The sequence below is a fragment of the Thermobia domestica genome, chromosome 5 (genome assembly GCF_964235325.1).
Source record: "Thermobia domestica chromosome 5, izTheDome1.hap1.1, whole genome shotgun sequence".
Lineage (NCBI taxonomy): Eukaryota > Metazoa > Arthropoda > Insecta > Zygentoma > Lepismatidae > Thermobia > Thermobia domestica.
Window position 1 is genome coordinate 67,297,494 of NC_137458.1, and position 25,050 is coordinate 67,322,543.

The following is a 25,050-nucleotide window of genomic DNA, read 5'->3' on the forward strand; positions in this document are numbered from 1 at the left end:
AATTTTTTCCTACTTTTCCCCATCGTATCTGGTGAAGCGTTTTAAAGATTATGCTTAATTATTTATTGTTATGATTGTTTCCACACATATACAATTCAGTGTTAAAACCCAAGGACAGTACAATCTATACAACAGTACTATCGCAAGTGAGCCGGATAGGGCAATGGATATGCAAAGTATCTTACGAAATTACGAGGCCTCCAAAATTTGGATGTTTATGATACTGTAGCATTCATAGTTTCTAACAATGAATAATACTTATGGTATTGTTAGTTTTCGTTTAACATGTAGATTTAAAAAATGTAATAATCTAATGTAATTCAATTTAAAAAAAAACTTAGGTTGGCAACATTGTTCATTTGGTGGCATTCTAGAGTATATTAAAGGATATTTGCGTCGTACATTTTTTTTTTTTTTTTTTTTAATTTATTAATTTGAAAGTAACAAGAGCGATTCGAGATAAATGGTTCATCTTGTACATATATTTCCATCATAGTTTCAACAGGTACATTTAGGATTGTGAGAAAGTGGCGGATCATTTGTATTTGTACGTGGCACTGCTGTTTAAATTTCCCTTTTCTCTTACCTATTTTGCCAAGACCCCATAATTCAAAAATGTGTTATGGTGTCTTTATTTTTCACTACGCTTACATAACATTTTTTACGAAAATAATCTGACACAAACGAGAAAGAAAATGCATTTAAAAGTAATCCAAAGTGTTCATTACTTTGTAACAGTACAAATACAAGAATTTTACCGCAAATACGTTTCACAGTGGAGAGTACTCACCGCTCCACAGGAAAGATAGACAAATGATCCGTAACATTTCTATATTCGGTCTTTGTCAGTTCCTAGATTTGAGTAGACGAGGGGAAGAGTTAACTATACATTTAAGAACAAATTATGATCCTAAAAACACCGTAACAATGAAGTAACACTCTTGGAATTACTTCCCATCTGTTTGGCGGGGGTGATTCATAGTCCTTGCAATGGAAATATTTTGAAGAAAAATAACTCTCTATTTATTTTTTCTAGAACGCGTTCCTCCAAACAAATCCTGTTAACTGAATTATATATATTCTATGATCTGTTTAAAATGTCTATGCTAATGAACCGATTCAAATTTTCGAAGGAAAAAATCGCAAAAAGTTTGACATGTTTACTATAAAAAATATTACTGAATATGCTTGTGATATATTGAAAAAAGCTACTGCTCTTAGGAAGCGGGAAATTATATATATTTTATTTACTTACCAGTTACAATTTTTTCCCGATTACAATTAGATCCTGAAAAGGTCCCAAATTTCTGTTAACAAATTTACGTACGATACCTGTCCTCATGGTGCAAATTCGGAAGTTTATGAACGGGGAAAACGAGATTAGCACATTGAAATATTATATGAATCAATCTGTTACTAAAAAAAAAAAAAAAAAAAAAAAAAAAAAACTTACGGATCATAAAAAAAGCTACAAATTTGCTGTCCGTAACTCATAAACATACTACTCTGTCCACCGAAACAGGAAATGTTTATTTTGTTTGGTGTAATGCACATAAGAACTACTTATAGATTAAAAGAAGGAAATGTAACAATATTTCGGGTGTAATTTTGAATCTTTCAGGAGAATTCTCCTTCCCTGCGCAGCTCCTTGGATTCATACTGGTTGACTTCAAAAGATGTTAATATATTAAAGCTGCGTGTATGCATAAAGTGTGGATAAAGTATGCGTTATCTACACAAAATTAATAAGTTTTTAAGAAGATTATTGTTTACATCTTGAGCGGTGAGTACTCTTTTCAATTATTAAGTGTACATACAAAATACAACTGCTTCATTCGGCATATCTCGTCAAAATTTCGTGTCACCTCAATTTCCTCCACATACTATTTCTAAACACACCACATATTATTAAATAGATCTTGGGATGTTATACGCTTCTTAAAAGCATAGTAATGCTCTTTCTTCTTAGCAGCTAAAACGAAACAAGTTCTTAGCCTACAAAGGATCTTTTCCGGATTAAGTACAGAAGCAAGTCAAGCGAAAACTGAACGATGATTACTGACTGATTGAAGTTTAATTTTCTTTTCAGTCCGGCATATAAGCTATATAAAACGTGGTTCTACAGTTTAAACTAAAAAAAAAACATATACTCACACCTTGAATCGAACCCGAAGCCATCAGACGTCAGCAAAATAACCAACCACTTCGATACTCGTGAAACTACATAATGATGGAACAACTGGCGAATCATGAATTTACCACAAAGCCAACATCTCATGATTTCGCAACAAATTCGCGGCCGGATGGGATTAGTGCTTTATTACTCTATCACTGGAACCCAAAGTTGCAAAAAATGTGGTTCAATGTTTATGTTTGACATTTATATTGTTGTGTAATTATTAACTCTTGCACAATCGAGAAAAAAAAAAAAAAAAAAAAAATAGGTGACGGATCTTTTTAAATCATACGCGCAACTCTGTACTTATTCAAACACATTATTTTGTTGTTTCTTTCAGAAAGTACATTAGTGTACAAGATAGAAAGATAAGAAAGCAAGTAATTTAATGTCGAAAATATTTTTCATAAAATGCAAAGATGTCGACTGCACTACTTCGTAAAATAATAAACTAGTCCAAACATTTAAAAGAAATGAATGATTCAAAATCTTCCCTTTACCTCCTTGAAGTCTTTATAGTATTTTACTTACTATACCAAAATATTTTTCTTATGGTACATCAAATACTTTGAAGTTTTTATTAACTGAGCATATTTCAAAAATAAGTAACTAATCCATACAAATAACATTTCATTCAACGATCCATAAAGGAGAATAAGGCTTCATTTTTTAATCAAAGATATAAAATAATTGAGTTACACAATAGAAAGTACTAATATTTATTTATAATTTCACGTCGTTTCATTACTACGCGTATTGGTTCATTTCTGCAGAAAATTTCCGATTGCTTTGGTGATCTTGAAATAACAATTCGAAAATTCTTAAATATGATATAAGTTTTGAGATTCGTACGCTGTTTACAACACTCGAATTTAACTTTTCATACCAAGTTGTCGCTGTCTCTTTGCTATACGTGCTTACCTTGGTTTTCGGGATATCATCCAAATCTAGCTGAGTGACAGTTTTATTTACTTTCATTGACAAAGAAAGAGCCATCAGACCGGCTACTTGAATTATGTTCTCACGAAGATCCACTCTCTGCAAAAGATAAAAAGGAAAGACAGTTTTTTACAATAGTTCAACAGTTATAAAGAGCATGGTCTCGAATTTTGCAAATCGTTTCCTGTACTTCTAAGTATATGAATATGCAGTAGAGTCCTCACAGTACCTTCCTTTGGGTCATTCCTTATAGTTTCAGTTCTAATGGTTTGAAATGCCGCTCACCGAATTATGGATGGTTCACTATGAAACAGATTATCCAGACTGTGGGTTTCTTTATTTGACAACTGCGTGTTAATGTTTTTTTAATTGTATCAGTATTCAATGTACTTCATAGCGAACTGTTTCCAGTTTATTGACTAAGCAATCTTTGATCACGTTGAGCCTCTAAACAACACCCTCGAAAACCAGTTTCTACGTTCCATTTTGGCTTCAAACAAAACTCTTACATCTGTGATACTGTGCTTAATTCAAATCTTTCAACAGCTCTGAAACCGGATGTTTCATTTTCGCATTCTTTAAGATAACTTATTTATTTTATGTGAAAATGTGTTTATTTTCATAAATCATCCAACATTCAGCACAAACACAAATATATCGAGTAATAAATTAGAATTATTAATTTTAAAAAAATACACTGCACGATAAAAAAATTTAAAAAATTAAAAAAAAAACTAACAGAGTACAACTGCAAGCTTAGGAATCCTACAGCGTAGCCACCTATTTCACGATGAAACCCATTACTGTGGCTCAGCAAGCACTACATTTCTTTGCACTGCTCTTTCCCTAGTGAGTTCGTTCTATTTTATTCCTTGATATTTCTTTCTCCTATATTTAACTACAGTCTGCAAGGCCGCTGCAGAGCCGAAAGCTCAAGAGTGCGAGGATTCTACGAAATCAACGGGATGAACACAATATTTACTTTCTCGTTGCTATGTTACACAACTATAATGAAACACCTCTTACTGTCTTAGTTTCAAAAATTGGTCTTAATATGAGGCGTAAAATACGCAGTAAGGGTGAACTCAACATAAATTACGAGCAACCTGAATGGTCGGAAATTACATTTAAGGTGTTTGAGCAGTAATACCAAACTGCTCTGTGGCAGACAGTTCTCGTCCCTATTGTATTGTTTATAGAAGTTGTTCCTCTTTCTCTTAGAAAATAAAGTTTTTATATCAATGGAGGCCAATTATTTTCATTATTCAGAGTGCATTTTCAGGAAATAAGTCTTCATTTGGTTCGCTTTTACTTCTCAGAACGCCTCAGGTGTATTCACTTCTCACTCGAGTGTACAACAAACGAACTGTACTAGATTACCCAAATCTTAATTGGATTTCTAGCACTGATCAGTGCAGTAAAGCAACATTTCCAATTTATCTGTTGTTTTCAAGTATTTTTTCTATATTGTATTTTTAAAAAATAAATGAAATCCTAACTAAGGAACTGTAAAATTAATTTAATGGAAAGCAATAAACACTGATATATTTCAAATCTGACTACTAAAATTTTTGGTGGTCAGGACTGCCATCTTCTATTCAGTTGGACTTGCGGTTAAGAAAGACAAGTCCTATATTTCACGACGAAATCTTAATCAAAATGTTAACCTGTAACTACTCTTCTTCATACCTTCATAACACATCACACTTGCCAACTTGCTAATTCTGACATGACAATTATTGTTCGGCATACTTTCTAATTTTAAAATTAATATAATTTATTCCCATATTTATTGAAACAAAAACACAAATTTGCTCAAGTTAAGATTTAATTAAGTCAAAATCACATTCAAGAAATATTTCACACTCGTACCACAAATGCATTTCTAAACAAATACCAAAGTAGAATGGACAAATTTACTCATCCTTACGTGGTCTACTTGCATTTGCTTGGCATCATTTCGAAAGATTCCTTTGCTTGTGGGATGAAGAAACCATTAACAATTAAAAAAAAAAAAGGTTATATTTATACAGGGTGTTTCAAAACAACACCGACAACGTTTGGGAGGTGATTCCTAACATCAAGATAAGACGAAAAGTATAGACCAACCTGGGTGCACAAATGCTTCCTTTCGGAGTTACAGGCTGCCGAAAACATGAGAAAATGAACTTTAAAGGTCCATAGCTCCGAAACTATGGGACTTACCGTAGTCGGGTGAAGACTTCACTTAGGAACTATTATCTACCCTATCCAAATATCCACGTTTCAGAATCCTGCGGCACTTCCGCAACAATTTTTATAGAGGTTATTGGTACTTTAGATTATATGCTCGTAGTCAACCTGCCTCTACAAAAATTGTTCCCTGAATACCTTAGGATTCTGAAACATGTATTTTTGGTTAGGGCACATACTAGTTCTTGAGTGAAGTCTTTACCCGACTACGGTAGGTCCCATAGTTTTAGAGCTATGGACCTTTAAAGTTCATGTTTTCGGCAGCCTGTAACTTCGAAAGGAAGCATTTGTGCACCAATGTTGGTTTATACTTTTTGTCTTATCTTGGTGTCAGGAATCACCTCCCAAACGTTGTCATTGTTGTTTTGAAACACCTAGTATAAATCAGGTGGTCCTTATTTTTCAACTGCCCCAAGCGACCTAAAAATGAAATGAAATTTTTGAGTTTTACGTCCCACGGATATGCCGGTTAGGCTAAAGGAGACGGTGATGATGAGAAATGAATGAAATAGTGGAATGAAGAAATGGGGGGAAACGGGAGAACCCTGAGGAAACTCACGCACACGGTTTGTCCACCACAAAGTTCACTTAGCGGGAGCAGGATTAGAGCCCGCGACCCCATGCACCAGAGGTGAACGCTCTACCACTGAGCCACCGCGGCCCCCCAAGCGACCTAAATTTTGAATGTATTTACAGTATACAATATGAGGGAGTGACGCCATATCTTGGCTACGGTTAATGGAGATAGAATCATACCTATTACTGTGTAGTACCATCATGGCGGCCATTTTTAAGTTCGCCATACTGGATTTTCGTCAAGAGACTGAAATAGTGATGAGAGGGTCATTTCCTCTTCCTTACCATGGTGATCGCCATGTTTTTTCTAAACAAATGCATGGAGCGGTGAGAATACTGTTAATAAGACAATTGTAGAATCTTTTGAAGACAAAGTAAAGTTAACGGGGAAAAGTACAGATTAACAATAGAAAGTCACTACTTAGAAGATTTACGAGTGAAATCTAGAAATTCATTACGTAATGTCTAAGGAACCTTTTTCTACAGGGACCACACCTCTAGGTAAACTGATAAAATAGAAATTGCGTATGTAAGCCATTACAAAGTAATGCATAATGAACAAAAGTAACTATACGCAATGTAAAATCTCTATGGTACAAACTGACGAGCTGTCGGCACAATGAAACTAAAAGCAATTATGATTTGCTAAAAAAAAATAATAAAAAAATAAAAAAAAAATAAAAGAAAAATATATCTACTCCAAGGAAAAATCATTCTCTACTTTGAGAATAATGTTAATTACATTGGCGTATTTAGATATCTTACCTATTACTAGATATCTTACACACACCCTTTAAAATTGCGTATGTATAGTTACAGTGGCTACAAAATAATGTGCACTTTTATAATACGGATTCATAGTAATAAGTATTATTATTATTAGTAGTAGTAGTAGGAACGGGTTAGTAGCACCGCAGTGGTTGGTTGGGTTCTGTTCTCGACATGAAATGGGCAAATTAAAGACTCGCTCAAATTTTCTGTACATTTTACAATCTATGGATCCGTATAGTAAAACTGCACCCAAAATAAACAATCAATCAATCAATCAAACAAACAAACAAACAAAAGAAGACAATACGCTTGTAACTGTATGTGTGTTGAGAATTTTCAATCTGAACCAACTTCTGATCGGTTAATATGCATCGGATCTTCCCTTACATTTCCTATTTACTTTAAAAATACAGTGAAACCTCTGAATAACGGACACCAATGGGACATGAAATTTTGTCCGTTATTGAGAGGTGTCCGTTACAGAGAGGTTACAGAAATTTAATTCTCACAACGGTAATTGTATGCTGTAATATACAGTTAATACATTGTGTATGAACGTAATTACGTAAAATTCAATATGAAAATACTCTATTTAGTACATACTTGAATTACTGAGAGGGATGAAGGAGAAATTAATTTCTGTTAAATATTATTGCTAGGGGATGTGTTAATATATTCGTTTACCGGTACTGCAAAAGATAATGCGTGTATGTTAATTTTCTTAAGTACATGTCATCACTCTGTAAGCGTTTCTCATTTCAAATTCTCAGAACCTTCTCAAAAGATGCGTTAGGAACCAACTAATCGGCTAAGCTCTTTTGTTTAGCGAAGAAGGCATACTTTTTCCTCTACAAGGATAATAAAACTCATTAGCAAGTGTCCTCTGAGAATCCTCAGTACGGTTGCGGAAGAAACATATGTGTGTGTGTTTTTGTACTGGCGCGGTATCTTCGTTGGCGGAATGGATGAAAAGGCATATGGGAGTGCATATGTTTATTGACCCAGCTCCAGTCAATCACAAAGAAAATATCCTCTTAGAGAAAGTGAAAATGGAAGCCGGGAAATCTCCAACGCAGACATGTTCCAGTATAATAAGTAAAAGAAAAATGTTTCTTTTCACACACACACACAAAAAAAAAAAAAAAAAAAAATGTTCATTGAAAATGTTATTATAAAACAAACAATAATGTTCGTTTTGTTATCTATGAAATTGTCGGGAAAGGAGCAAGGCCCAGAGGCAATAGGGAAGGGAAGATAGTTCGCATAGAATTCTTGGCCATGCAACTGACCCTGCACAAGTGTTATCGTGTATTGAAGGTTTTCTAGCAGTGGCGTAACAATAGAGTAGGCAGGGTAGGCATTGCCTACGGGCGCAGAGTTTCAGTATATTAGGGGGCGCTCCATAAGTAGAGCCCCAAGTTTTCGAGGACTTCAGTTCTGAACATGCCAAGAATAAAAATTCCTGCTCACTTCACTCGCAGTTTATTACATTTGCATATCAAATTATAGGCATTACTGTAAGTAAACTCGTCGAGATTACAACATTGTATGATTAAGAAATTAATCCTTCTGTATTATTACGGTATCAGTCCTATATTCCATGTACTAAGCTTTCTAACTTTAAATAAAATTTGCCTGCGCAACGGACTTCAACAATAATGACAAATTCTATGACCTATAACATCTGGATTAAAACTAATTAAAAAGTGTTTCCATGATTATGAGGCACAGCACAATTGCCACGTACCGCAGCAACACAGAACCAAGCACAAGTACCAAGGGTCGGGCAAACCGGGCAACTTCCCGGGGCGTCAACGTTAGGGGGCGCCCAAACGAACACCTCAAAATAAATTTTCAAACATATTTTCTAATATCACTGTAATAAAATGTTAAATATAGAATAGAACTAGGTTGCGGGGGGGGGGGGGGGGGGTGCAGCAAAAAGACACTCCGACCGGGTGAAAATTTTGCTCATGAATTGGACATCTCTGATCTGATCAAAGAATTTGCAGAGGTAAAAGTGAAAAATAAACACTTCTGATTTTGTATAAAATTTGTAGATTAAAAAAAAAAATAATAAATAAAAAAACTGAAAATAGAAAAAATGCTTATAAGCAATTTTGCAAGACTTTATTATTTATTTTACAACTATGTAAAGTCGTAACATACTATAATATATTCATTTGAAATCGTTTTAGTAATACTGATTGATGCACTGATTACTATTTATTTACACTACCACTGCAAGAAAGTCCGAATTTTACATGTGTCACTCTGTCCAGTTTACTTTTAAAAGACATACCACAACGATATATATACCACAACTCTGTCCAGTTTACTTTTAAAAGACATACCACAAGTTCAATACCCTCCCACTGATAATTTTTGGTTTATGGTAGTTTCTGCGCGTACGCATAAGTTACAGATGGTCATGCATGGGGTCTATTCAATGGGCGAGGGGGCGCCACTAGGTATTTTGCCTAGGGGCGCCAAATACTATTGTTACGCCACTGTTTTCTAGGATTTCCACCAGAAAACAGTTTATTGCGGGCAGAAAAAAAGAATAATTTCAAGTTCAGCTTGAAGCTGTTCTGTTTGATGGTTCACCAGGTCTAGAATCATGATAGATACGCTTGTGAGAAATAATATATCGCAGAACCGATAATAATTCTTGTCCGTTATGAAGAGTTTATTGAAACGTCTGGGTTAAAAAGGACTGTCCGTGTCCGTAAAACGGAGGTTTCGCTCCATAAGGAAACGCCGGGACAAAAAAATGTGTCCGTATTATAGGTCCCCGTTATTGAGAGGTGTCCTTAAGGGAGGTTTTACTGTATACACTGACAGTACAACCAGAAAACATCCAATTATGAATTGTTCGGTGTAAGTTTTAAACACTAATTCTGTAGGCGTCCACATTTGCAATGTACGATGTGATACTGATGGTACTAAATCAAATTTTTCCAGAATTACTTAAATATATTATCCGATAATAAACAAGCTAAGTATACTTTCACACTTATCGAAACCTCCACATGTATAAATTACAAATTCTGCGATATCAAGGGGAAACATTTCATTTTTTTTTCAACGCTTGACATATTTTAATATATATTTACTAACTGCGTGTAGTTACATCTTTTCGTAGTTACATATATTGAAAATCTTTTTTACACATACTTTCTTTTACTCTAATGTTTGCAATCCGGAAGTAAACACAACACTGTTTTCGCTTTGTACTTAGGTTCTTCGGCCAAGTTGTTTAGAAAATAAAATTGCGATCACCATGGTAACGAGACGGATGTGACGTCACACTATTTTTGTCTTTTTTAAATAAGAAGGGGCCATGTGCCATAATTTTGAGGTAGTTTTCCAGCACAAATACACATCTGACGTATATACGCACCTCTAAGGTGCACACAAGTGATAAGAAAAACTGACTTGAGCAGATATCTCTTTACAGTGCATTAAGTAGAAAGTTCATTCAATATAAAAGGAATTGGTTGCATAAAATATTAATAAATAGATCAAGATATTTAGAATATTTAATATATAGTAAATATTATACATTATACACAATTAATGTAAAACAATGATTGAAATTAACAATACAGCATAATAAAGCATCTATCTATTAAAATGCTACAATAGCAATTGAGAGCGACTGAGCTCCAACCTATAACTTTAGCTTTCAAACCTTTGATTTACGGTTATTTGTGATTTCACGTTTATAACAAAGGCAAATATTTTTTAAAAGGCGTACTTTACTTAAGTAAATTACTTCAAGAGATCTTTTTCACAAAGTTTACCCTTTTAAATTACTGTTCAAAGCCTTTGCATTTTAATAAGCCTTCTCCGAAATAAATGCAAATGAATTGTGCTGCCATCTTTGGAGTTTTTAAAACTATACGTTTATGGATGTTTATATGTTTGTGGCAAATCCTTTCGAGAGTGAGATCTCGGAAACTATAGGCTCTAGAAAGATGACGTTTTCACTGATCGATTGCAAATTTTGCGTAGATTGTCCAGTTCTAACTCAATATTTCAAAAAAAAAAAAAGCCATTATTTATTTATTACATTTTTACGGGTACACTGCAAGTGTTGAAATAAAAAAAAACTAAAGTATCATATCCTACCTATTATACATTCCAACACCATATAATTGTATATAGGGGCTGCATATCTCTCAGGTGTTTGTTTCATGGCCAAATTATAATGAAAAACGAAGGATAACCATTTCTCCAGTCTAAGTTGAATCTTTATTGTTTGGAGTGTTTTGCCCAATGACCACCATATATCACTGACATTATAATTGATTGTATGTGTAATATATTAGTTTATTTTAAAATGTATAAAACGATAATCATGCCTGTTGTTCTGTATGGTTGCGAAATATGGTCTCTTACTCGGAACGAAGAACATAGATTGAAAGTATTTGAGAACAGGATCCTGAGACAAATATTCGGACCCAAGAGAAACGGGAATAGGGAATGGCTGAATCTTCATAACGAGGAACTACATAATTTATACGGTTTATCCAACATTGTTAGGGTCATCAAATCTAGGAGGCTCAGATGGGCAGGTCATGTAGCCAGAATGGAAGAAGGAACGAACGCTTTCAAAATCTTAACTGGAAGACCAGCCGGAAAACGACCATTAGGAAGACTTTGGCGCAGACGGGAGGACAATATTAAGATGGATCTCGCAGAAATAGGAATACGAAGTAGAAACTGGGTTGGCTAAGGATAGAAGTCAGTGGAGAGCTTTCGTAAACGCGGCATTGAACCTCCGGGTTCCATAGGTCATAGAGTAACTTAGTTTATGTATTTGCTTATTACATACCACATGTAAGAAGGAAGAAAACACAGATCATACATGAATTAAAAACTGCAACCGGAAGTAGGCTCAAATCTTAAAAACGGTACGAGATATTGAAAAAGTAATCGAAAAAATCTCCCCTTTACGGTATCTCTTGCCAATTTTTACCAAGACTTCTTTCACTTGTGTCTGCAAAGGGACATGTACAGATGTGAGGAATAACAAGGAGATTCATGCTCATATATGAATGATGCGCTGTGTAAAGAGCGCAGGTTCAGCTAGTAATTTGGAAAAAAATAAAGCATAATTAAACAAAAACTAAAGCATAATGTGAGTTGCTCTAGTTATAACCTTTATGATACATGTTTATTAACTTACAATTTTCTTTCCAAACTTACAAGATACCTTTGCGTTATATTGTATTTGGTCTAGGAATTAATTCGTGCGGGTGGACAAGAGATGGCGCAACGAACGGAGCGTCCCACAGTTCCGTGTATCCACACACGTGTTGCAAACCCCTGTCATCGCGTATCGTTCGTAGTATAGGGCAGTGGATTAAAGCGTCAACAACACCAGTTTGTAGTTAAGTGAACATGGCGCAATTTGTGCCTGATAAAGTATTTTTGCGGGGTGTCCTGCTGCATTACTTTAACATGCAGAAAAGTGCGACTGAAAGTCATCGTATTTTGGTGGAAGTGTATGGTGACCATGCTCTAGCTGAGCGAACGTGTCAGAAGTGGTTTGCACGGTTTAGAAGTGGTGATTTCGGCTTGGCAGACCAAGAGCGAGCTGGACAGCCAAAAAAATTTCAAGACGAAGAATTGACAGCATTGCTCGAGCAGGATTCGTGTCAAACGCATGAACAACTTGCAGCAGCATTAGGCGTTGATCAAACAACAGTCTCCAAACGCTTGAAAGCCATGGGAATGATTCAAAAGATGTCACATTGGGTTACACATGAATTGAAAGACAGAGACGTGGAAAGACGAAAAACCATTTGCGAATTGCTGCTTCAACGACAGAGCAGAAAGGGGTTTCTGCATCGAATTATTACGGGTGATGAGAAGTGGATCCATTACGAGAACCCTAAACGAAAAAAGGCCTGGGTGAAACCAGGTGAACCAGGTCCATCACAACCAAAACGAGATATTCACTGTGCAAAGGTTATGCTGTGCATATGGTGGGATATGAAAGGTGTGGTGTACTATGAGCTGCTGCAACCGGGTGAAACTATGAATGGAGAACGTTATCGACGACAATTAATGCGTTTGAAGCAAGCTCTGGCCAGAACACGACCAGAATGGGAGAACAGACATGATAAACTTATTATTCAACATGATAACGCTCGCCCACATGTCGCAAAACCGGTCAAAACCTATTTAGAAAATGTCGGATGGGAAGTTTTACCCCACCCGCCGTATTCACCAGACGTTGCTCCTTCGGACTACTACTTGTTCGATTGCATGAACAACGATTTGATTGGACAGCGGTTTACTTCTTCAGAAGATATCGAAACATGGGTCTCTGACTGGATCGCTTCCAAGGATGAGGACTTCTTTCGCCACGGAATCCGTACATTGCCTGACAGATGGGCGAAAGTGGTGGCTAGCGATTGACAATATTTTTCTTAAGGTATTTATGTATTTTGTGTTTGTACTACAGCTTCAATGTGTGCGTACCAACGGCACGAATTAATTCCTAGACCAAATATATTGCAAAGGTATTTAAAACTTGAGATCGCTTGGGCAACTATTTAATATTACTCAATTGAGCTACTACTAAAACTTATAGATAATTTCTTTTACCCTACTTATAATCCCACACTTTGTTCTTGCTGTGAATTGTAGCTGTTTTCGCATTTTTCCGGCAGGTCATACCGTCGAAAGAATGTATTTCTACACCGAGGTTTGTCCATTCTTTGTGTCGCACAACTTGGAGTCAGGAATCACCTCCCAGACGTTGTCAATGTTGTACAGAAATACCCTGTATATCACAGTAATTTCTATATCACATTTTTTTAAAAAAATAATTGTTTTATGCCATTCCTGTTTACATGAAGAAATATGTTGAAGAGGTTTATTATGGTAAAAGAAAGTATCAAATTTTAGTTTCACGAGACCTCGTTTCTTGCTCTTTGTTTCTTAAGATTCAGCAAAGAACACGACAATCTGAAGACGTCAAAGTATGAAAACTGCCTTACGAAAGTTCTTCGAGTTGAAACCTCACGACCTTTATCGGTGTGGGATTGCTACCCTACCAGCAAGATGGCAAGAGGTCACCGATTGCAGTGGCAGTTATGCACAGTCCCAGGTGTTACAGTTTACGTTGTTCGTACTTCTATCTAAAAAAGTAGAACTTTTGCACGTACCCAATAGAAAACCTTGCCTAATAACTAAGATCTATTCATCTTCATTTCCGGATTCACACACAACATTGCTAGCCAGTAAACTGACTTAGGGCAAACTTTTTAAAATTTTTCTCCAGATTTCCCTGAAGCCTTACCTGAATAATCGGGTTATCGGCCAAAAATTCAGCGAGTGCCACAGCACCTTCGCACGATAGCTGCGTTGACTGCATGCCCAGCCTTGTCAAAGAACGATTATGCAACAGAGCGTTCTTCATAGAAAACACACACTCATTGGTTAATTGGTTCTGACCAATATTCAGCGTTTCCAGTGTATTGCTTTGTTCCTACATTTAAAAAAAAAGTATATTATTAGTTTTCAAAAAGCAGAAAAAAAAACAACTGTACAAATATGTCTTTACAGAAATTTATTACTACAAGAGAAATAAATAGCAAGCTATTAGGTATTACTTAAGTATACCTAAAAAAAATTGGTCTTTCTCTATAATAGTCCCCTCTAAAGGTTCAGAAGCGCTTGGGATAACAGTATGTTGATTTGAATCATGTTTATTTTGATAGCCTTGTATTTAACGATGTTCAACATATCCGTGCTATATGAATCATACGATATTCGAGCTACGGTCATTCTACGGTATTTATGACTGTTAAAGGAAGGTGTACCTCATTATATATATATATATATATATATATATATATGTCTGTAGGTGTGTGATACCTGGATGATAAATGTAGGTATGTTCTTGCACCTCAGAATAGCTGTAGAGTGCCCTAGTCACTTTGTAGCATTAGGTAAATATTTGTGTGTTGTTCATTTCTCAGCTTCTACATAAATTCTGCAAAGGGTTAAATTCAGTGCAGAGTGGTATTTCCTAATTAGCTGCTTATAATATTTAACTTTTTTATTTGGCACTAGCTACGCATGGGTTTGTTTATATGCAGCATTGTAATTGAGCAACTGCATTTCAGTATTTAACTCAACAGATTTCATTTTATTTTTATACGTATACAGAAATCTAACTGCAACCACTGTATGAAATGAACGGTACGAACATTGTAATAGTTACAAGGAGTGAACAGTTAAAATATGACGATTTCGTTGTGAAGAGCATGGAGAATATTCCATTGAAATCCTCCTACGGTAAGGAAACAGTTTTAGGCATGGAGTTGGTGGACGTAGGTAGTGGTGTTAGAAAGGTCCGGCTTCCCTGAGCATAGCGGTGATGTCAGAAATCAGGCAAGGAGCCCGAAGCCCCATAAATGGGGTCCCGAAGTTTTACGCTCAGGTCCCTTCTATCAGCCTATTAAACACGGAGTTTTGTACGCGGGTGGTAGCGTGGGTAATAAACTGTCATGTCAAAGAAGTGCTCAGATAATCATATATTCTCTCTCTCATTACAAAAAGGAGTTGACCATCGCTATAATCTACTAGGTGAGCTCTATAAAATGATATAAGTTACGTGATTTAGTGAAGTTTATTAGCTGATATATAGCTTCTTGAGTAAATACCTCAGGAATAACGGCACTGTCTTACGACAAAGAGAGATATTTTAAGATACGCTTTTTATTATCCTTTCATGATTGAGATGATATTTGTCACGAGTGGGAATATATATGTATGTATGTATGTATAAGCTGATCCACTGACCATACGTCACCGGCTGAAATGTTCGCTGCATGGCCGGCCAGACTTTTATGTGCTCTTGTAACATCACGTTAAGTATTTTATTTCAGTAGTGAGCCAAATTGCAGGGAGATAGATATATAATAAGTTACATTCTTTCCAGTTTTCTTTAGCCATATGGGTTTTAAATATTGATAAGATCAATTAGATCTTATCAATATAGATAGAAAGAAGTAAACTCTCTGTTGCTACAACCCATGAAGGGCTGTGGCTAGCCAGATATAGCACGTTCAACTGGGTTATGCTTGGGTCAGCGCATCGGCTCTCAGTTTTCATATTTTCGATTCTCTGGATCTGTGTTCACTACTTCTTAATTCAAGTAGTTCGCCATTTGCCTTATGTTGAAAAAATGAAATGAAAGTATTTCAGTTTTCGTTCCACAAGTACGCCATGCAGACTAAGGGAGACTATAATAATGAACGAAATGGTGAAATTAAGAAAGTGTGAGGAAACGGGAGAATAAATAAATAAATAAATAAATAAATAAATAAATAAATAAAACAATCAATGCAGTTGTAGTTCTCCATTACAAAGCCTACTTAGTGGGTGCTGGAATCAAATCAGGGACCCCATGCACCAGAGGTGAGTGCTTATGATGCTGGGTCAACACTGGAAAATGTTAGTGATCTAATCAGGAGTAGCATCACGTACTACGCACTACAAAATCGCGCGCGCTAACAATTCGGCTAAGCAGGCAAGGGGTTGAACAAAACTTGAAAAAACTTGAGCATTCTGTTTCTATCTTAATGCCATCTACTCGCACCCGCAAATGGTAAACTTTGATGAACCTTCTGACGAGAACGAGTTATCCCCTTTAAAAAAAAGTACATAACCAATTTGTTGAAATCTTATGTAGGGTTAAAGGGAGATAATGGAAAGTACTTTCTTTTTAAACATAATTGTACATATTTATGGTAAACTACAAGATAAGTCATATTATCGGGAAATCACAAAGGAATACCGGTATGCTGCATGTTAGCAGAATCCATTTTTGATATCACTATACTCTGACAGAACAGGCTTGAGTGCGTCAGTCTCTTCCCTACGTCAGTGGTTCACTGTGTGAGTTTATGCATATACTTTGAATAGTATGGTTGAATAAATAAAGGGTAAGGGAAAAAAAGAAGGAATGTCACAAAACTGCATTTTCGAGAAAACTGCGATTTAATATTGAAAACCGCATAAGAAGAATAGGGTTAGTTACATCTTTTGACCCTTTTTACATGGACATTTTTACATCTACGTATGCATGGCATATACAGTCAAATAGACCCGAAAAAGCACATACATGGACATTCCTTGTTTTTTCCCCCTTACCCTTCAAATTATATCTATTTCAATAACAGTTCTCACACTACTGCCAACCGCACAAGGAGCTCTCTATTGTTTTATTAAATGCAATATGAGTTCTATTCTTTTCTTTCTTTTCTACAACGTTTTAACACTTTACATGTAGTTTTTATATCTGAATGGATTACTTTCTGCGGTTATTTTCCTTTCATTTTCATTTTCCACTTCAAATCACAATACAACTAACCAAGAAATGAACTGTGTGCATTGACTTTTAGTGATCTAATGTTCTGACCACCCTGTACAGTAATGCAGAAACTCACTCATATCTCTTCTCCTAATAATTCCTTTAATCAACAACACCATATATACAGAACAACAGCTACTTGGCAAAATAAATGCATTAACTCGTCAGATAGGAATTACATTATTTTATCCAAAGGCAAAGATACAAGCTTTCAAAAACAGAAAAGATAACTTTGAGGATAATTCTACATAAAATATTCATTCTGTCCACAAAATGTTACTAAACTTACCAGAATTTTGCAAAAATGTGATGCAGAATCTTTCGTCAAATTATTATTCCATAAAATTAATATTTGTAATCCTCCTTCGTTTGCAGCAGCTTGGCCAGTTAATCCATCACAAATATGACTTGCACCAGTGTCTTGAATGTTGTTGTTACTGGAAAAGTAAGGATTGTTTGAACGCTTCTTTAAAAGACCACAGAGAAAGACTCAGCAAAAACTGAACGCTAGAATTTCGAATTCAACACTATAACGGGAATTACATTTTAAAAAATTACGTAAAATATATGGTTTAAATACGAGTTTGGATACAACTTTACTCAAATTCCTTGGGAATCTAATAATGTGTTATGGAAGGAAAAAAATCTGAATCATTAGAAACATAAACCTTCACTAGAGAATTCAATCTAAAGTACTATGTACCAATAGTTTTTAATCTGTGTAGTACGTATGCCTCCCGCATTTCTAATTTATTTTAGCACATATACACGATGAACTGCTTTCAAATGTTTAATTACTATCACGTATTTTAATGCGAAAATACACGGTAAAAACAAAATTTAAAATACTAAGTGGGTCAAAAGTAGTCTTATAGTTGTTTCACTTTTAGATCTATTTTTTCCAGAAAATAACTCCAAGCCAGTATTCTGTATTTTTATCTAAGTTTTAGAAGTGCATGCAATTTCTTCATATGTCGGTTTTGATTTTTATTGTCCATTTTTTTTCCACAGGTATCAGCAACGCCAAAGAATTTAAATCAAGAACAACGAAAGTGGATACTACAGCAGTATCGTAAGGGTGAAAATGCGGAGCAGGTGCGCATAGGATGAAAAGGAGGTTTTAACACTCTCTCACCTTCACTCCAGGTAATTTTATCAAATAATAAATTTGAAAGCACAGGTTCGGTGGTTATTTACCGAAATCTGGTCGTCGTTAAGATTTCTATGACTGAAGATAATAGGATGGAAGTGGTTCTAACATTGGTGAAAAGTTCAAAGAAGGCGATCTCTGTGCTTCTATCGAATATAGCGATAGCAAGAACATCCTTGCAACGCCTAATGTGTAAGCTTAAATTAAAACCATACCACTCATGACTGGTGCACGATCTTTTGAAATACGACACCGATCGCCGATTGCAGTTCTGTGAACTGACGCATGACCAAATCAGTTTGGAGCCCACCTTCTAGATAAGATCATTTGGTTAGCTGATACTTGTTTCAAATTGTAGGTCACGTAAACAGGCACCACTGTATGTACTGCGCTGATAACAATCCTCATGTTACCATCATTTCTCAACTAAACTTGCCTAGTATCAATCGTAAGGTGAATTGTCCAACGAGGGTGCTGTAGGACCAGTTTTCTTAGACAGACCTCTGGATGAAGTGAATTACCTAGAAATTCTTCGTGACGTAGTAATGCCTCAATTCACCAGAGCAAACTTCGTCGAAATGCTCTTTTTTCTTCAAGATGGAGAAGCACATCCCCATTATGCTTTGGCAGTAAGGAACTACTTTACCAAAACCTTTTCACTGCGTTGGTTCGGAAGAAGGGGCAGCATCAAATGGACTCTGCGTTCACTCAACTTGCAACTAATTGATTACCTTTTAGGGGGTTAATAAAGACACAGGTTTACGTGAGAAATCCTCACACAATGGATAAGCATTTTCGACACTGATGCAGATATCTTTTTGTGTCGTACTGTGTATCACAGTGTTACAGAAAAGTTCGAAGCATGTTCCAATGTTGAAGGTATTTATTATTATTATTATTATTATTATTATTATTATTTCAAGTAAGTGAAGTGTTAAATGAATGTACATAAATAGTAATGAACAAATATGATTGTAAAAAAATTCACATAAATATACTGTACAGTCCATATCTACTAAGAATAAAATTACTTTTGGCTCGTTCTGTGTTTACATCTATGATAAATAACTGACGACAGGAAATATAATAAAAGTTATATTGCCTATATTAAATAGGACAAGCTTAGGTAATCTTCAACGTTTAAACAGGATTTCACGGCCCTCTGACTGAGAATAATCAATGTAAAGTAATCGATTCAAATGCCATACACTTATAAGTCATCACATTCTGTACTAATCCTCAATTACGAATTATTTCAAGATGATTATAGCTATCAATACATTTCAAATTTACTTAACCAAAGTGCAAAATACCTGTAATATATTTAATATTTTAATAAGATTCATAAAATGTTCGTAACTGACCTCACGTCTAAAAGTTGAAGTTTCAGATTTGAACGAAGCAATGAGCAAAGCTGCACAGCATCAGTTACTCCAAGATTATTGTCAGCCAAATAAAGTTCTTTCAAAGTCGTATTTAACTTAAGGGCAGCAGCTGAAAATGAAATATAAATGTATAAATAAATCAAAAATCACAACGTAACATGTCAACTCGTAGGTCAAAAGGACTTACACAATTGAACCAAACAAACACAACTGAACCAAACAAGTGTTAACTACAACAGGTTCTATAGTATTCAGTTTTTACGATTTTACAGCAATTTGCACATACAGGGGTTCTTCTTTTACCTCCGGATTGATGCTGTAAAATATTAAAATCACACAAAGGGACGAGTTACCATCTATTCGTGCTTGCCCCTCCAAAGTACTTTCCTGTTGGAGTTACAAAGTAAAAACATATAAACTATCCTGCAAATTTTTATATCGTATTTTAATATTCTTGTTTCAATTTCTATTGTTTCAATTCCATCTCTTCATGGACTGTAACAATATACGTAGTCCACTTATACTAAATACACGAATTATAGTTGAATGTTCATCTACGTAACAACTCGACTGATACAGACTACTTACTTATAAAATTAATAATATCTAAATGCTACTTCTGGTTCTCTCTCTCTCTCTCACTTCTTTTTTTTTTTTTTTTTTTCCAGTTCTTCCATTACTTTAATGTCAATGCCTAATTGCATAGAATATCCTCGTTTCTTTATGAAGCTGATATATACCTGCAAAGAAATGTTACTTATGCTTAATTTTCTTTTGCACTTTTTGCACTTCGTTTTCAATGACTATTGCATTGAATCTGCTTCTCGTCTTACTCGTTTCTTTTCTTCTTCAAACCATTTTAACTCAGGTTCCTGATTTCCTCTTTTCCATATATTTAGTTTTTGCTTTCTATTGTAATTTACGATTAATTTTTAAGAGTTCCTAATACCTTCGCCGTTCCCCTCGAACACAGTGTAACATTTTTCTATCTATTTCTGTTTGCCTAATCTACCTTCTTCAAAGATAGCATCATGCATATGTCGTTGATACACTAGTGTTTATTCATGCATGTTTTCTACTAACATGAATTTGTTAACAGAAAAGCCACTTTCCACAGTAACATTACCATATAATAAAATAAAGCACATTTTCATTCACTTCCCGCAGTTCCTTGTATTTATTACTTGCTGAAGGAAAGAAGCTTTGATAGAAAGCATCAATCCCTTCTTCTTCTAATGTTGTTGACCAACCTGGAATTCCTCTTTGAGTTCACTTTTACTTGCAGTACACATTGTAGAATACTTTTTTTTTTCTCTTTTCCACGGACCCGTACCTCTCTAACGACGTTATCGCCTTAAGTTTATGTATAACATGGTTATCCCCGATACTCGTTTCCCGAGGCTAGCCAATCTCCGGACTTATGGCCAAAGTGGAAAACTCTTCCTACACATCACCGAGAACTGAACACAAATTGCTGAATTGGCAATCGCACAAACTACAGGCCAGCTTATTTAAATTTATCTGGTAATTTAAAAAGATTACATTTTAAATATGCATTTTCTACTTACTAGCAGTCTGCTGTAGCCTCTTTTCAATTTCTTTATTCGTAATATATATATTTGGAAAAAAAATTCTAACCTTTTCTGCCTACTTATATCTCCCTTGACCAAATGTTGTATGTCGTTTCCCTGGATTCTCAAGTCTGTAGAAACTCTGGTTTGTTGTGAAGTGAGCATGAATTTCCTCGTTGTGTTATTCCCGATGTCCTGTATGGTTGTCAAATCGTCCCATTTACAGTAGATTCCAGTGCAGGAGCAGGAAAAAGTCACAATAAGAAGTGTACAATAGTTTGGGCAAGAAGTCGGACACCACTGAGCTGCTAATAAACACTTATCAATAAGAGTTTAACTATAATATTAATATATAGTGCAACCATGCTTTTCAAGAAATAGCCACCCAAAACAAACTTGGTTTCTTTTCGAACTCCTCGGTACTTCAGTGTATATTGTGACAAAATCTAATACAAAATAACGTTTAACTCTGTTCAACATACCTAAAATTATGAGAGGTCGACCAGTAAGATTACATTTTTCTAGATGCAGAACCTGTAAATGAGTGCCCAACCTCAACGCTCGGCTAAGTATTGGCATATGCTGTTCATTTAATGTTGTGTCCCTTACTTCCAAATGCTCTAAACATCTTGTCTGAAAAGAGAAAAAGTTAAAATTTTTATTTGCAGAACGTATGAAGTACATTTTGCACAATAAAAATAGTATACTAACTTCTTTGTATTCCTCCTATTTTGTAATTAACATCCGATATTTTGAATACTTTTAGCAAGTGTTCATTTTCAAGGACTATAGCGGCTTCAATCATATTATGCTTAAATCATAATAAATAAATACAGCAAGAAAGAAAGAAAGAAAGAAAGAAAAAGAAAGAAAAAGAAAGAAAGAAAAAAGAAAGAAAATGAATGAAAGAAAGAAAGAAAAACCTAACAATTATATTGGAGACATCTCACTTTTATACGTTCTCCCAAAAAATTACCACTCATTCTAGCTTTGGAACTTCTTTGACCAAAACGTATATTATATAATAAATAACAGCGTTACAATTTCAGCAAAGTGTCTTTGCCTTCATCATCCAAGTCTGAATAAGAGGATAAAATGTCTGACGAAGACAAAGATACTTTGCTGAAACTGTAACGCTATTATTTATTAGATAATACACGCTTCGGTCAAAATTTGTTAATTTAAGTATGAAAAGTGCACTTGACACATTTATTATTCCGCAGTTCTATATTTTTGATTTTTTATCTTAAAGTTACTTCAAAGTATTAATTTCTTCTTTGAAGTTCCTCTTGAACAGGTCTTCTTCACTCATCAGACGACGTCCATGATATTTTTTTCGTTTGTTTATTTTAAGATTCCTTCTAGTATTTCCCTCCTTTAATTTAATTTGGCAATTAGTGATTGAGAAGTTCATAACATACAAAACAAAATATTCTGATAGAACTAGAAACTAAATGGTAATGACTACAGCTAGAGGAATTAGGAAAGAGAAATCATGCGGTAAAGCACAAATAGTTAATATATGCGTCTGAATAAATAAAGACAATATATAAAATGGAACTACGGACAAAAGTAGGTATTAAAATATATTATCGAATACTCAGGTATTGACTGCTGAGCTTCCTTTTAAGTCTGACTTTCTACCTTTTCTAATTGAATTGAAGTTTTGTTTTATCTGATCGGAATTTAACGTTCCTTTCTTATCAAACCACCTGTGCCTTCACCAGCAATAAAAACCCGGTATAGCCTGATATTTGATTCTCCCCGGTGCAATTTATTAAGCTGGTACCAACTCCAGTACAATATTGTCACTTCAAGACTGATAAAAAGCTATCTGTACCTTACTATGTCAGAACATGTGAACACAATGTATTTTAGTTCTCTATTACATTCGAAAATGATAGATCCTTCCTTACCCCTTTCTCCCCACACTACGAGTTTCTTCCCTTTCAATCAACCTTACGTTACCTACATTTTCACATCTGGTAACCGTTCAGCATTATTTCTTCCTTCCTCTGAGCCTTACACTTCAATACATTCTTCCTTGAATCAGCGAAATATTTTTTTCTTTCACTTCCTGCTGTGGCAACGTCAACATTAAATCGGCACAAGCACATTCAATATGTACTCTGTAAGTTAATATTTTATTTCACTTATCTCTATCATTCCTAACTTTTGCTAAAATAAAAATAGTTTGTGTAGTATGCTCATGATCGTATCTTCGTACTTATGCATATAAACTTCTTATTACAATATGACACAATCAAAAGAGAACAAATACAAGTTATTTTAAAACGATATTTACCTTTTTCAGCATCCGAGAACAGGCTTGCCATCCTCTTGCACCTATATTCTTGTTGGATGAAATATTCAGATGCGTAGCCGATTCATAGTATTCAATCATGTCAAATAAGGCAATTGATCCCTGTAAACAAGAAAGAAGAAGATAGTATTTTCGGCTTTTTAAATTTTTAAATTCCATATACCAGCTGCAGTTCGGTAAGGTATCTACGTATTAACTAGGAGTTCCGAATTGGATCCCCAGTGGGGCAGGAAATACACTCGTTCTACTATCATTCCAATGTGGTACAAGGGGCTCATTCAGCCTCTGTAAAATGTATCTGGAAATGAATCAAATGTAAATGTCGAAATCTAGTGTCTGGCTCTACCCAAACTTGGAACTCATGTGCCTGCACCAAATGTGAGGCACTCTTTAATTATTATTATTATTATTATTATTATTATTATTATTATTATTATTATTATTATTATTATTATTATTGGAAACCGGATGTTAGACAAAATGCCTATTCTTTAATATTAAAGATATGTTTAAAAAATAACGTTTTAAAGTTTATCTTGGGGGTTACAGTTTCAATTTAAGTCAATTTTATTTTGCCTGTTTCGCCCCTTCCTGCCTAAATAACTGCTTTAGTGCCTAATGTTGCCTATTCTATGCATTTTCTTCAAAATAAAGACTTTATTGGAGAAAATATATAGATTAGTATATCAAGAAAGGATTCTACCTCTTCCGAGACTTATAAGTGCTGTTTGTAATAGTAATAACATGCCGTAAAACTTTAGACTGCTATGTTATTGATAAAGTGCTCTAAAACTTTGAATTGCTGTGTGTACTGATAAAGTGTATAAACTTTGAACTGTTACGTGTAGTGATAAAGTACTATATAGAATGTATTTACCAAATATACATGAAATACATGTCAAGCTTCGTTTTTCTATATAAAGAAAATATTAACAAAGAGGTATGTTTTTATATTCTTTGAACATTATCTGACTTGAATTTATTTTTTAACTGTATCGAGTATTTATCTTCATTATTTCGAGTTATTTTAGTGTCTATTTTTCTTAAATTTTTAAGTAACTATTTACCTGTCTATTTTCTAGGTTTTCGATGCTTAAACATCTGGTCTCTAATTATTATTATTATTATTATTATTATTATTATTATTATTATTATTATTATTATTATTATTATTATTATTAATAATAATAATAATAATAATAATAATAATAATAATAAAGAAGAAGAAGAAGAAGATAAGTTCCATACAAATAAGAAACCAGTTAAAGTATCACACAATACATATTTCTTTAAAAAATTAAAAAGGTGCAAGCCTATTCGGTGTCATTTCATCGTACTGGAGTTTCTATTTTTTAAATTTACCAGTCTAATAAAGTGTGATCAAAAGAGTTTGCAATGTTTTTTTCACTTATGCTATGTAATAGTATTTTTAACAATTTCTAGTAAACACTGTGTTTTCCTGTGTCCACTTCGGGATTCCTTTATATTCACGTTATATAACTTTGTTAAGCCAGTTGCAAATTGGCCA

General features: G+C 34.6%; 1 protein-coding gene across 1 annotated transcript in view; it reads right to left on the minus strand.

The window, feature by feature from the left end:
• Positions 1-25,050, minus strand: part of LOC145685947 (uncharacterized) — a 74,297-nt gene that overhangs the window by 17,971 nt on the left and 31,276 nt on the right. The window contains exons 4-9 of the mRNA XM_081758728.1: positions 23,505-23,624; positions 21,682-21,832; positions 19,608-19,737; positions 17,383-17,530; positions 14,013-14,201; positions 3,098-3,214 (exon numbers count right to left, since the gene is read on the minus strand). Of these exons, the coding sequence (XP_081614854.1) occupies positions 3,098-3,214; positions 14,013-14,201; positions 17,383-17,530; positions 19,608-19,737; positions 21,682-21,832; positions 23,505-23,624 (855 nt within the window). The remainder of the gene's footprint in view (positions 1-3,097; positions 3,215-14,012; positions 14,202-17,382; positions 17,531-19,607; positions 19,738-21,681; positions 21,833-23,504; positions 23,625-25,050) is intronic.